The sequence below is a fragment of the Danaus plexippus genome, chromosome Z, assembly GCF_018135715.1.
Source record: "Danaus plexippus chromosome Z, MEX_DaPlex, whole genome shotgun sequence".
Classification (NCBI taxonomy): Eukaryota; Metazoa; Arthropoda; class Insecta; order Lepidoptera; family Nymphalidae; genus Danaus; species Danaus plexippus.
The window spans coordinates 3,689,646-3,705,106 of NC_083559.1; the positions used below are offsets into that span (position 1 = coordinate 3,689,646).

At 31.0% G+C, this 15,461-nt stretch overlaps 1 protein-coding gene and 1 long non-coding RNA gene across 4 annotated transcripts in view; both read left to right on the plus strand.

Moving 5' to 3' along the window:
* The window catches only part of LOC116777470 (MAGUK p55 subfamily member 7), a 41,675-nt gene extending 35,158 nt beyond the window's left edge, over positions 1–6,517 (plus strand). For both annotated transcript variants that reach the window (XM_061525986.1, XM_061525987.1), the window contains one exon: positions 69–6,517. In XM_061525986.1, coding sequence (XP_061381970.1) covers positions 69–245 — 177 coding nt within the window. In that variant the 3' untranslated portion in view covers positions 246–6,517. The remainder of the gene's footprint in view (positions 1–68) is intronic.
* A 2,374-nt stretch (positions 6,518–8,891) lies between these two features.
* Positions 8,892–14,354, plus strand: LOC116777525 (uncharacterized). 2 transcript variants are annotated; one of them, XR_004354051.2, is made up of 6 exons: positions 8,892–9,030; positions 9,163–9,264; positions 9,455–11,252; positions 13,263–13,399; positions 13,537–13,680; positions 13,761–14,354. It is a non-coding gene; the product is annotated as an uncharacterized LOC116777525 (long non-coding RNA). The 2 variants fall into 2 exon arrangements; XR_009753427.1 differs by having other exon boundaries at positions 9,455–13,399.
* Positions 14,355–15,461: the final 1,107 nt, after the last annotated feature.

Below are 15,461 nucleotides of genomic sequence, written 5' to 3' on the forward strand. Positions count from 1 at the left end.
TTTTCAGTTTACATATAAATAGTTTTATTTCATACAAATAGCGATTAAAAATCATTGTTATGGTATAGGAGGAGGAGTTTGCGGATATTATACGGTCGTCGAATCGGATTAACTTTTTGTACGGATATATGTTTGATGAGGAGATTGTCAACGCTGATCTGGCAACGGCCCTGACTCAGCTGCTGCGGGCGGCGTGGCGGGTGCAGTCCGAGCCGCTGTGGGTTCCAGCTTCGTGGGTGCAGTGAGATGTCTGGTCCCTTCTAGTCCAATTTTTAGCCCAATTATACATTATTTTCATATTATGTTCTAAGTATTTAATTTTTAGTGTTTAGTTACGCGTAGCGATTTAATTTCAATTATATATCTGTAAATATGTATATATTTATGTGTTGTTGATGTTTACATATAATTTGTGCATTCTTGTCTTTGCGGTAATGTCTACTTGCTGCCCTTTTTCCGCGGTGTCTACCGTTTTGTCTATTTATGTGCCTCTAATAATATCGATGTTATGGTAGTGTTAAGTCTAGCGTAAGTATGTTTTAGGTGTAATTCAATAACAATAATATCCGCAACAATCTATACACGAACCGTATTAAAAAAAAAAATTAAAGATACATTTTATCTTCGATGTAATTGGTTTGTGAATGCTTTTCGATATTATTTATAAAATTGAATAGTTTATTGATATTTTTTTTATACGAAAACCATACAGCGGAATTTGTAATCGTAGCGTTCGACTGTAACCGAAGTAAAGCTCAATTAATTACTGTAAACAATAACGCCATGTGCCTACAATTAATAAATTAATTCATAACCACACGTTCGTAATCAGTATGTCTTCCCGTCGATGCAGTCTGGTTTGTGTAAAGGAATGATGGTTAAAAAACAGTTAAACCCCGTATGTAGGGTAGTTCTATGTAATGTTAAAGTATAACGGAAGTGACTGTCCCGGGCAGCTTTAATGTGATCAGATGAGTCGATTTTATCTTAGGGCTTCGGACAATTTTGATTAGTATCGCAACCATACATGATGGAATTATTATTATTATTAATTTGGACTCGAGTTGTTTTTCACATGTCTAAACTCGCCTTTATATCATTTTAATTATTATGGATTTTATTTAGATTAATTTACGACGTTTCAATTATTCGAATATCGTTTAACCGAATTATCATTGTCAGCCAGTCGATCGTGTAGTCAACCGTTTATGAATTAATTCTAAAATTCATTAGATTTAGTAATAGAAAAGATTTATTAGTATGTAAGCGAAGGCCTTAACGAAATCATACAGAAATAGGGAATAAGGTACATGTAGGTATAAAATGGATATAATGCTCTCGTTAAATGATGATACAATACCCGCAGATTGTGTAGTTTAATAATTAAAAGCTCAAATAGATTTATTTAAGGCGCATCACGTGGGGTGTATTATTTAAGTAACTATCCCAGTGATTGTATATGAGGGATGATAAACGGTGCTCCAGGGGTTCCTGTGACGCACCCACCTTGTCGCCAGTGGTCGATATTATCTACCGTAGATAATATCGATCATTTGCGACGGAAAATTGCACCGTGCCGGGTGAGTCGATAGTGTTGTCGCGTTAGTATAACACGCGTATTTCCTTCTAATCTATAACTATTTTACTGTAACCTTGCTGTAGCTTTGCTCTCCGGTGCGGTGTATTTTTTTTTTAATATATCTAAATATTTGCGTTTAGATATAGATGCTTGTTAGTGTATAATTTTTTCTATGTAGCTTAGTACACGCTAGATAGTTAGATTTTAGTAGGCACTAAACTTTATTATGAATAAGCGAGGAGCGGAAATAAGTCAAAGAAAATAATTTTTGAAAGACGAGTAGCTGTAAATATTAGTTACGTGTTAGATGATAAGTTTGTGTTTAAGTGGAAAATGAAAATATTATTTTATTGTATGATCTATTTAATTGGATGAGTATTTAATTAAGTTTTATTGTTTTCAAAATAATACACCGTCTCTCAGTCTAGGCTTTGGGGGAGAAGATTTGCCTGTTATATAGAATATGATTGTTGATTTTACTTTTCTTAGATTAATTTAAATTTCTTACTAATATCACTTCTCGATTCTAAATAACACCATAGAATTTGGTAAAAATAATTTTTGAATATATATTTTTTAATATTTCATAATTACGTATGACCATTTTAATTGTATGTTATATTTAAAATTTTCATATTCCACTTAAATAATTTATATGTCATTCTATTTATCAACTTCCCAATGATTTGATATGAGGGAAATGAGGTTTGCTCCAGTCGTTATGCTGTGATGCAAACATGGTGTATCACACCCGACGTTTTTGAAAGTTTCATATAAATAAAAACTATAAAAAAAAAAAATGTAGGTGCTTCTTTATTTTAAAATGTATGCATTTCTTTAAAAGATTCCATATGTTTTGCGATTCAACGTTAATTTGGGTGTGGTGCATCATTTTAATGTAGATCTCGTATAGACGAGTTGGGGTTCAGTCCTGATTCGATCTGTATCGTAAGATCTTATGTTAAGGTTATCGTAACGCGGTTCTCGCGGTTTTTTTATTATGTTCACGTCCTCACGGATCGTGTTTATGTTTCGTTTTAAGTACTCAGCACAATGTTGACAGTTAGAATTAAAGTAATTTACCAGCCGTACTGGCCGATACGACGGTGCAGGTGACGGGCATTAGCAATAAGTCATATTCGAAATTGTATTTTTATTCCGAAAAGAGTATATATATTTGTAAAAAAAAAATATAAAAAAAAAATAAATAAAAAAAGTATATCGTTCACGAACATTCTTATTGATCAAGACGGCTTCCAGTCTTGATACTAATTGGAATTATTACAGCTATTAAAGGATGTTCATGAGTTTGTTATACAACGATCTTAATTCGATATAAGTTATTTTTGTTACGTTACACCTATAATTTTTTAAATTTTGTAATATCAGTTTAGATTATCTCTTTTCGTAATTTGTTTGTAAACCTTTTGTTATTAGTTTTTTTTTTTGGGTTATTTATTGCCTAGTTTCTTCTCAAGTTTTCTCTCTTGTAATTTTATCTATTTGAATTTTTATTATTTTATTTGTCATCTATCATCTATGTTAGGGTTAGTGTAGAATGTAATATAGGTATAATGTTATGTAAGAATGATATTGAAGAAACTAATGGAGGCAGATTCGAGTAGATTTAGCTAGACAGAACAGCGGTCCAGAATGACCTGTTCTGTACTTAGATATTGCTTAATTATAATTGTCTTTCTTTCTTTCAATCTTATATAATCTTCGTATAATCACGTAATCTATATACTGTGTAGCGTTTGCTTTGATAATTCATTAGGTCACGCTTCATTTAAAATGTATTTTAATGTCACACTTATTGTATTTTCATGTATCCTATGTCATTTTTAAAAATTTCAAATAGATTTTCTTATAGTGATTATAGCGTCTGTAGTGTTTAGAACGTCTGTCTATATTTTTTGTCCGTATATGTCTCGGTGGATTTTAATCTATTTAATATGGTATTGTGTTAATGGATTTATTATAATTATTCTAAGCTGTAATTCCACGGGCCAATGATGTCGCGTAATCGTATCTTGGACCCAGTGATGGTCGATGTTAGTTAAGGATTTAGTTTCGTTTTTTAACACGATTTTAACGGAATGTATATTAGCATGTTCGTTTAACCGTATATATGATGAGTATTTTGTTGCCATCTCCGCTCAACACATCGTGCCTTTTGCTGACAGATGACATATTGAGATGAAAACACACCAACGCCGCTGGTACTATACAATGATCGTTCGTGTATTCATACTTTATCCCATTCATGATCCACATCAATCAAACGTCCCAATCTCATCGTAACATCCGACCTCATTTCGTTATTTATCACATCTAATCGACGTGGAGTTGGTGTGAGTTCAGCCATTTTGTTTTTGACCTAATATATCGGTAACATGTAAGAATAGTATTAGGTGGTGACACGCGCGTGTGCACTAATTCCGTTTACTCAATCGTACCTTTGAAAAGCCTCACGTACTTCGATTCAGACGGTCCTATTGTGTAATAAGATTTTAGGTAAAACAAAATAACATTTAAACTTTAAACACCGCCTGTAAACTTAGTATTTATAAATGAACACGTGATTTTAATTTTAATACAAACATATAAATCAACATTATGTGTGAATACAATTATATTATATTAGTTGACTCGCAATCTGTTCAGGCATTCGTGTCTTACAGATGTATGTCTTATAGTCGTATAGCTTGCATATAAAACGTCAAAGTAACCCAGGAATAGTAATTAGTATTAACTATTATAGCGTAATGCGACTGCGATCGACTGTTCTCATTGTAGTTATTGTGAATTTTTATATTATTAAATAATAAACCATCATGTATTGGATAAGGTTTCTGTGTCGGCTTCGTTCGGTAGAGTATTTTATGCACATATTGTTCTTATTAATCTAACTGTCTTAAATTTTTTTTAGATTTGATGTTATTAAAATTTTATCTTAAATATTATACCGCATATACGTTTCAATGTTTCTTCTATGTCTAGATGAATTGTATTCGTATTTTACGCCGCTTCTAAATGAGTGGGATTTAAATTTGAAATTAATAATAATAATAATAATCTTGAAGTAAACGACAGCAGTTGTAGTTTTTCGTATTTAAACTCTTTGTAGTTATGGCAGTATTCCGTATATTGAGTAGTTTGTATTATATAAATATTAATTATATAAAATTATAATTTAACATTTCTATCTTAATATCTCGTACTAATCTCAAACAACCCAGAAATATATTCGTGGGTGTTGAGGTCTTATAATATTGATATTATAATAAAGCATGCTCCTAAATTTTATAGTAATATATTGTAATTTAATATTAATCTTAACGTATTGCACTTATTAAATGGAGAGTTTCCACTTCGATGTAAATGTTAAAAAAGGAAAAAAAAATCATCATTCAAATCTAATTGCAACTTGTATGAGATATAAAAAAAAAAATCGGATTCTACTAAAATCTTTCAATGGATGGAAAAATCCGGTATTGTTTAAGCTATCTCTTAAATAATACTGAGTTTTTTCAATAGTACTGAGTTTTGCTAAATAAATAAACAGAAGACCTGAAAAAAAAAATTATAGTAAGGTCATATCAAAATGGAAACTGGTTGACACTGTCTAATCTGATTGTACTGAACTTGAAAACTAAATCTAGAAAACTAACTTTGTCTAAATGAAACTAGTATTAGTCGAATATATTACGCGGCGTTTATTATTTAATCTCGATGCTTCGGTTTCTTTGCAAGCAACCAAAACGTCGCGATTATGTAGTTTTTAAACAATAAAAACCGCGTAGTGTTTCCGACTAAAACTAGTTTCATTTGAATGAATAAAACTCGCGAAAAACTAACTTTGTGTCTAGAAATATTAATGTTGAAATTAGCGTTTAGATAAATGACGTTTTCATAGTGTAGTCTAAGAAAAACTGTTACGGTTCTATTTTAGCTCTTTCACTTGACTTTGATACACTTTTGCTACTTATTCAGGGGCTCAATCAAAAAAAATCTATATACTTCTTCGAACCGATCTAATTTCTTTACTGTGACAGTCCGAAACGTCGACTTCACTATGAGCTAAAATACCGCTATCTAAATCTCACTTGACATAATTCCACTACGTACTTTTTGTAAGCTGTGTACTTAAATATCTTGCCTTAGTATTCAACTATATTTGAAGTGTTTTTTAGGATTGTTTTGAATTATAAATATATGTCCAATAACACACCTTGGTCTCAGAGTGGCTGTTTATATTTAGACTATGTTTATATCTCGATAGTTATGATTATTTTTAACATTTAGTTGTTATATTTGTGGCATGTAATGCTAGGTTCATTGTATTTGAAATTATGGTCTAACTAATTTTAAGTTAGCGTTAGTTTTAGTTATTTAGCAATCGTATTCTTTCCGTATTTATTGATGTAATGAATTGTGTAACCTTATAGTATTTATCGATCTCAATGTTAGACTTATAAAAGGACACTTCTCACAATAATTATTTGTATTACAATACTAGCTATTATACTGATACGTTCCAATATATCTCCAACACCGCACAATGTGCTTCTACGTACAATAGGCATTGCCTGTGCAGTATGCTATGTAATTTAATTTTTTTAACATTCGTCTTCTACCCGCACTAAAAATGTTAGTATACTTCTTTAATATATCTAAATTGATGAATTACTTAATATATAATTATCAAAATTGTCACCGAATAACAAACTGTTGAAGTAATTATCTCATGCTAGTGTTTGATAATGTGTCCATATTAGATGCGGGTAAAGCAAAACCCGCGATACTTGATTATACCACCCGAATATATTAGAATATAGATATTTGCGCAAATTGTATTGGTTGTGTGGTACCCATAAACACCTAAAGATCGACATACACTGACACCATGCGTAAATAAAGAAAAATTCAATTGTACTCTTTGTTTTATTACCCTATCATGAGTAACTTAAGAAATTAAAGTGAGTTATTTACTGCTGAATGAGTTTTTTTTAACACTTTTTTTTTAACCGTCGTCGCTTAGGCATAACCAAACACGACTGTCACATCTAAATAGATGCTCGTACAGATTAATACATGTGAAGCTCATACGCTAAAATATGTATGTACATATATAAATATATATATGTATATAAAAGTATATACATATATGTACCTTTAACCGATAAATAAAACGATGTTTTTCTAAATAACTTTGTGATTTTATTATTCAACATCTTATACAACGTATAAGCATTTGTTATTCTATCAGCTATACGCCTTCACACCTAAACACACACAGACAAATGGCCTCACATGTAAACATAGGTCCTCATACATCAACGTATCTCCTCTCACAAAAACACAATCTCACACAGACATATTTCCTTGCACAGGGACATGTCCTCACACAAAGTTGATGAACTGTGTGAGAGTTTGAGATACATATTACTTCACACATAAGCGTATGATCTCCAACTCAATTATCATAGGTGGACATTTGTATGTATGCTCACACGCATACTGTCTTACCTAGATACCAAGAACATACGAATGTCCATACATTCAGTGCAATAGTAATGCCAACCGCAACACAGTAGTTAAGCACAGACGCAGACACACCTAATTAACTTTATCTAGAGACTACGTCTATTTTTCGTGTACGAGCAATTAATTGCAGCGATATTTTTTGGGTTTTTGTTGTTTCTATTAATTCAATGTAATAAAAGAACCTCATTTTGCTTATTGCATATTTACTACAATATATTTTTTTTAATATTCTTGTTCCGGTTAAGCTCTGAAACGTCTCGGCATATTTTATCTAGACTTTCAAATAATAGGAAATAGCATGAGTGCTTTAATTTTAGAAATATTATTTATTAATTTTTATGATATAAATCAAATGATTCATTACCTTCATGAGATAATAAGCAAGAAAGATAACCAAAATATTTTTTCTAATAAAGATATTTGGAATAGAATCATTTTAAAGGAATCTATTAGGAGAGACCTATATTCTTAAAAGCAAATGATATATATGTGATGAGATCTAAGATTTTCGCGATTTTTATTCATTTAAATGAAACTAATATTTTTCGGATAAACAACGCGCAACAAGTTGCTGAAAAGTAACCGAAACGTCGGGAGTATGTAGTTCTTTACAAAAAATAGAGTTTCTGGTAGAGATCTCTTTTTAGAGATAAGTTATCCTTTGTACATCACTTCTCTTTTGTAACTAATTTTGTAACTCTTGGTACATAAATAAATAAATAAGTCACGCCTAGTTTCTCCGAAAAATATTAGTTAAATTTAAATGTTATATATTTGTTTCATTAGTAAAAGTAAAATAACAACAACTTGATAAATATCAAAGATTAAAAAATAGCACATACGAAAAGATTATCATATTTCGTTATATATTAATCAGTATAAATTATTATATTATTAAAAAATATATTAACACTATTTATAAGAATGATTACTGACTCGCAATCATTTTTGAAGGATCAGTCTGGGACATTGTCTGTATACATAGTAATAAACAATTGATTTATAGAATCATAACATCTTAACCAAAAAAATAACTTATAAAGCTGTGAATACAATCAGAATACAGGTATATTTAAATAAATAAATGATTGGCATTTAGTTAAGAAATTAAATAAATTTTGTAACTTGTAGTCTCTTTTTCATTTACACGACTTATATGTCTGAAGATTGATAAACGCCTAGAGAAAAAAAAATCTTCGGCCGCTAAGAGTTTTGAAAAGCTGATATTTATATGTGTAAATATATATATTTTCGTTTAAATTGGAGTTCTTTCTCAAACTGGTTGAGAGCTCCTGAAATTAGTGCGTCACACCTTTGTAGAGTCCTGTTGCGCTCCCAGACTACAAAAAAACTTTTTTAATATCTATTTATGAAAAGACATATTGTCTGTTTTATTCGGTATTAGCTTTTAATACAGGCTCAGGAAATACAGTCACGATTATTGTAACTCACAATTTCTTTTATAGAATATGAATTATCATACTAAATCAATCATAGTCTTGATTTAATGTAAATACAAGCAAGGTCGAGTGAAAACTCTATATATGTAACTTAAACTTATCTTGGAACTAGATTTTATGATCAAAAATCGATCAAAAAACGATCAAAAATATGCTTTTATAAGAATACTTAATTTATCGCAAGTGTAATAGAAAATATAGATACGAATGAAATTTTAAAGTCCATCCCTGTTTCCACCTGCGGCCCTGGCTTTGGGCGGATGTCCTCTACGCCTGCGCCGTCCAAATGAGCTGGAAAATGCCTTATCGATCTTATGACCTGACACATGCGCATTTATGTTTCTTGAACCTTCGCTGGCCCTGGCTCTTTCCTTTCGCTCCTGACCGTCTTCTGGTACAGACGTGTCATAGCAGATATAAGTAATGAAGCCTCCTAAAATGGTAGGTGACTTTAAATTGTTATTAAGTTGTTATTAAATTCTTTTTGATAATACTTTAAACAGTATAAAAATGTTGTTTATTATTATCTTTTATAAATTTAAAATTATAACGATAGTTGAATTATTCTTTCAGGATATCCGAATCGGCTCGAAAGAATTGTTTACGACGAAGGTTTTGCACAACCGAATTAATCTGCAATCACCACACCGATTGCATGAAAGTTAAGGAATTACGGTGAGTAAATTAATACTATTAACTTAGGCGTGGCATGTCTCGCGTGAACAAAGGTCCATACTGTTACAAAATAGCGTTTCTTTTTAGGCACAAACCAAAATGAAAAGCGACGTTATTAAAATTGTTTTCATTCAATAAAGATATTACTAGCTACAAAATAATACAAAACTGACACTTATATAATTTCCAGATGGAACGACGTACTCGATGGCTTCAAGACAATGGACGGAAATTTTAACATCTATGAAAAAGTCACGGAATTCTCCACGCTGATGTTTACTATTTTAAACTGACCTGTATTATAATTTTGCTGATCTTCGAAATGTGTGTACCAGATTGGAATATTGTCTTCATTTCAATAGCACATTTTTGAGGAAGCTTCTTTTAAATCATAATTAATGTCTTCCACTGTTTATTTCGTGTTCATATTTCACATTTCATACCCACTTTTCACTAACACATTATTTTTAATTTAAACTATATTAAGTTACCCTACGACTCCTGTGTTTATCTTCAGTTATTTACATCAGCGCTAGGCCGTTTTCCACTTTCCTACAATTCACATTTCACTCAATGTTTAATTATTTACACTATGTCTCTCATTGTGTTATATTATTTTAGATCTTCACCTTGTTGATTCTTATAGTCTAAGCTAGCGTAAATTTCGGTGCCATCTATCCTGCTAAGTATAGTTAGTCAAGAGTTTGTTATTGTAGTATTAGGAATTTTCCTTTTTTAGTAATTTCTATATCGTTAATGGATCTTTAATAATATATTAATATTAAACTAGTTATAGTACCACGGTCCTCGGATCCGCCTCGTGTGGTATCCAACGGATTTAGTGATGATCGCTGTTAGTTAAGAGTAAGTAAGTATAAGAGTTATTAGATACTTTGATTTCTAGTTTCTGATGTTATGATTTGAAGTAATCTTTTAGGGCAGAAGTTGTCAGTTTGGTTCATAATTCTTAGAATATATGGTAAGGTAGTTAGATCAACGTCTCGTAAGTCCCGATAGAGTGGGAACTTATGAGGATAGTTTGATAGTTTCATGACTCTTAGCCTAGTCTCTTCTCGTAGTCATCTCAAACTGGTTATATTAGTAATAGATCTCTGTAATCCTTTCAAAGTTTCAAAATGTTTGTGTATTCTAGTCTATTATTCGGCCTGGCGACTTCATACACTGTTCTTTTTTGTATTGTTAACAAATATTTTGAGGAGAGTAATAAGAATAGAAAAGGGAAGCCATCTTGTATGATAAGAAATGAGGCTGTTAAGAAGGAATTAAAGTGAAATACATAAAAAAAAATATATATGTGTCGATCAATTCTCCACCGTCCTGTCCGATATACAAAGAACCATGACCTTACTTACAATAATAATATTTTCTGAAGCAACTCAGATCTTTCCGAAAATTATTCCTAACATTTGCTTATTATTTATGCTTTAGCAGTCTGAGATTTTGTATTATCATATCAATTGATTGTGATAAAAGGACAGGTGAGTTACACTCTGTAATTCACTGTCAAAATGGCATTTATTTTCCACTAACTCGCCCGATTATATGAGTGAAATAAAAAGATTTTATAATAGTAGATAAAGTTGAAATAAATGTTGCGTTGTTTAATCTTATTCCGGATTGAGAAAACGACTGTCATATAATTGTTACCATAATGAAAAATATTTATCTAAACTATTATAAGCTAATCCCGGATCGTGTCTCCTCCATTCTACACGACACTGGCAGAATATATTGTTCACGTTTTTGCGCGGATGAAGGCCATATATAAAACAACCAACCATGAACCAACCTTAAGTCCATTAGCTGTGGAAACCTGGTTTTAAAATTCACTTTTAAACTTGATAGTTTTTCAGTTCCTACCATTTATAATATATAATTTGTTTGTACATTAAAATTACTAAAAATATTATTTCCGTGCCAGTATTTAAAGTATTGGTCTTCAAAATATTAAATATAAAGTAAAACAGGTAAGTTTTAATTTTTTTTAATGTTTCATCTGTCTCACATAGATCGTTCCTTTGCACGTATGAGTTGAGGTAAAGTCAACTGAATATTAAAATATCTGAGGAATATATTTGAGATATTGTCATAATTAATCCATTAGTTTATAACATTTGTTTTAGTCGACAACATATTACAGTTTTTCCGATTTCTTTTTGTTCACCATGTGTGCCTTATAACATACCGTGCACTATCACAACTATTCTCTTCATTTTACGCATAGACTTGCATTACTGAGCTGGCTGAAAAGGAATTTTCATAAACCGAATCTTAGCATTATTAGACAACTCGAAATTTTATTCAAATTTTCAATTCATGTCATAAGACTGATTATCCAGAACTCTGAAGCAAAAAAAGTCTACGTATTGTGGAAAAACGCATAGTTTTATTAATGTGTAAACCACATTAATGTTTTTTTAAATAATTTTATGTCTAATTTATGTCACTATATATTTATATTAAAGTGCCTATTTATCTTAACCCCACATCTGTATATTAATCTGTTTTCCTATTGAATACTAAGCCTGTCTGGGAGAAAGGAAGATGATAGGAAAATGTTTGTTTCACCAACGTTTCCTTGTACTTCTATTTATCAAGACAATTTCTAATCGTAATGTATGTAATGGAGAAATAATAAAAGATAAATATTTTGTTCCTCTTAACTTTTTTCGTGCTTAACTCATTATGGAAATGTCATAAAATATATGTTAACGTTTTGAAACATTCTGTGAAACAAACTTATCCTTGGTATCAAAATTATCAAACTCTCTTGAGAATTTTTTTTTTCCACATTCTACATTCATTCCAGTGCCAAATAGAAATAAATGATAACTTTACATTTTTTCAGTAGGTAAAGGTATCATAACTTATAGTGCTTAATTTATACCAATATTATAAAATAATACGAGAGCGTCAAATTAAAATTTATGTTGAAAGGAAACGTTTAATTTAAATCATAGGTCTTTTCTATTATGATTGATAATTAATTATAAATTATATATCTTCGTCTCGCTATACTCATAGGAAAATGATTAGTGCAAAAGTTTGTGAAGATTTAAAGATGAATGAAAACTTGTTGATTATTCACTCAAAAAATACTCAAGGAATACTTATGAAAATTTGCAGTAATGTATACGTCCGAATTACGTATAGATTTATTTTTTTACAAAATCTATGTCGTTCTGTAAAAAATTCAGCAACAAAATAGCATTTTGTTGTTTATTTTTTATGTACAAGTTGGGCCTACTTGATGGGCAGTAGTCACCGTCGCCCTTGGACATCCGCAACAAAGGTGTTGCGGATGCGTTGCCAAACTTAGTTGTTGATGAAAAGGAAGGGGTGGGAATAAGGAAATGGCAGGAAAGGGTGGGAATAAGGAAATGGCAGGAAAGGTTGGGAAAAGGGAAAGGGCAAACGGCTTTCTCATTCATCAGACGAAACGCAGTCATTAATGACTACTTCACGCCGATCATCTGTGAGAGGATGGTACTTGCCCCGTCGAGCCAGCCCATGTTTGAGCTGTAGTTATTTGACCAGCCAGGCTCTATCAAATATAAATTTGTATCAAATTTCGAGGCTCAGACTGAATAGATGGCGCTGCCATTTGCACTACATAATATAATCCATAAAATTTTTTTAGGAATACAGTAATATACAATAATTTTAAAGTCAAAACGGATAAATTCGATATTATGAATAGCAGCAATGTCTATTCAAGACAAAATATATATATTTTTTTTTTCTCGAAAATTTCTGGGCAACGAAAGCCAAAAAATAATTTAATTGGCAGATTTTGGTAATCAGAGAAATGATTTGGGGTCTACTTATAAACTGTATAATAAAGTGAAATATTAAAAGTGTTTTGTTTTCAACTTTTTTTTAGTCAGTAATAAAAATATTCAAGTGTATATATGTATATATAAGGGTGTGTACATAAAAAGGGGTGGCTGGATATTTCATAGGTCGTTAAATGACAGGCGCGGAACCGCATCTTGCACCAGACGAGCTTTATTGATCAGCGCATGCCTGATGCAATTATTGATTTAAGTCGTTGCACTGCGCCGACAAGCTCACAATCTATCTGGACTCCGTCGAGTGACGGTGTCCTGAACAGGTAAATAATCATAATTTTTTTGGCAACTTTTATTTTAAAGCCATTCCATTTGGTATAGTTTCTGGCCTATTATAATATTTATAAGAACTATAAATTGTATAAAGTCGATTAATTCATTGTTCATTTTAATGTTTCAGGTTCTGCGTATCTCAGTATCAACTAACCCACTGTTGAAGATGCCTGCGACGGGTAAACTTCGAGTTTTCAACATTGTTGTTAAAACGCCATCTGGAAACTTCAGGGTTCTCCAGGCCCTAGAAGACTCGTCTGTCCTCGATATGGTAAATATTCAGAGTAATGGAATTCATTTATACAAAATTTATTACATCGATTGATATTGCGTTATCTGATTATTTCGCAGGACTTGGACCCGAAAGACAATAAGGAGATACCTCATCGTATCAACTTGTTCTATAACGACACCCTCAACATCAGGGTGTGGGAAGAGGTCATGGTGGACCATATCCTAACAGATGTTCTGATAGGTGTGCAGCCTCCCAACTAAGGTCTGACGGGATGTCTATAAGACCTATTAAAAGTCCTTTAATTTTAAGTGTTGAGTTCTAAACTCATAATTTGTTGTCCCTCTACTCTATATCCCTTTTAAAATGATATGTTAAAAGTCTTCTATTATAATTTTTCTAAATATTTCTCTGTTATTTAAATGTACAACTTGTAATAATTTGGTAACTTATTTAGGTACAATATGGCACTAAATGCAAACCTACCGATCTTCTTAGATTCTAGTCGTCATATCTATGTGGAATAGCTCATTAGTCAATTCTCTACGATTAGAATTCAGGTAAAACTGTATTTAGTCTTTAGAAGCAGCATCGTATTAAGTGCAATATTCAGCGTATCGTACCTATAACTGTTATACTCTTGTATAATTTACATTTACATTGTTTTTACTATATTTTGTAACGTCTTTTTAAATAAATGTCATTTTAACTTGGTCCGTAGTTTAATTATTAGAAAGTATATAAAATAATCCCTTCGTTTCATTGAAATATTAGTTTTAAAACCACGAACCTGACACATATTAAGAAAAAATATTTTATAAGAAGCTAAAGCGATTTGCTATATGCTGAGCGATAGTATTTTTAACATTTAATGAATTAAATTTTCAATTCGCTATGTCCATTTGGTTTTATTGAAACGGTTAGCCAAAAATTTTAAATGCGAATTTCAATGATATTGTTTTTTTTATCTCGCAATCTCGTTATTTAAAACAAAGTATTTGTTAAAAAAAAAATATGCTCTGGTTAATATTTTATCGTACGACAGATGTGCAGAATTGTAAAAGCGTATTTCAAGGTTGCAATACAGAGCTTACAATATCACGAACAATATGGTGACTCAATTCACTAAAAATAGGGTACGAGAAAGATTTAAATAAGGGATAAATTAAATGTTATTATTGAATTACTAGTTTATAGTTTTGATAAAATAAAGTTAAAAGTATTAATTTCCTTAAAAATCTAAGTTTTGAATCTGTATTTGACTTAGAGCTTGTCTGAGGAAGGACAAGTGTTATCATTTTTTGAAGATCGGTTAACTAATCCGGGTAGTTCAGATTTTGTAAATACCACATAGGTTCTTTATTGCGATGTTTTGTGATGTTCAAGCAAGATTTGTCAATTGTAATAAAAATAAGCACAATCAAATATTAAAAACTCTATCGATTTAAATAAAACAATATCATGTTAAGTAAAAATATTTTATTGAGTAATGAGCATTTTATAAAACAAATACCTTATGTCAGAGGTATGTCACTTGTTGCTGTCTTATCTAAAACCAGATCAAATACATTAAGAAATTCCTCAGACACTATAGCTAACCGTGGTTCTATATTACGACAAAAGTTTAAAGTATGAATCTAATTTTATTGCTAAAGCTTATATATTCTTAGATACATCTCGCGGTAGTAAAATGATTTTTGTACATGTAAATATTGAGAACGTTCTCTCCTAGTCCGGCGCCCTCTAGGATAATTTGTTATCATTAAATGGACCTTACATCGTAAAAACTATATTTTTTCCTGAACAGTGTCAAGTTTACT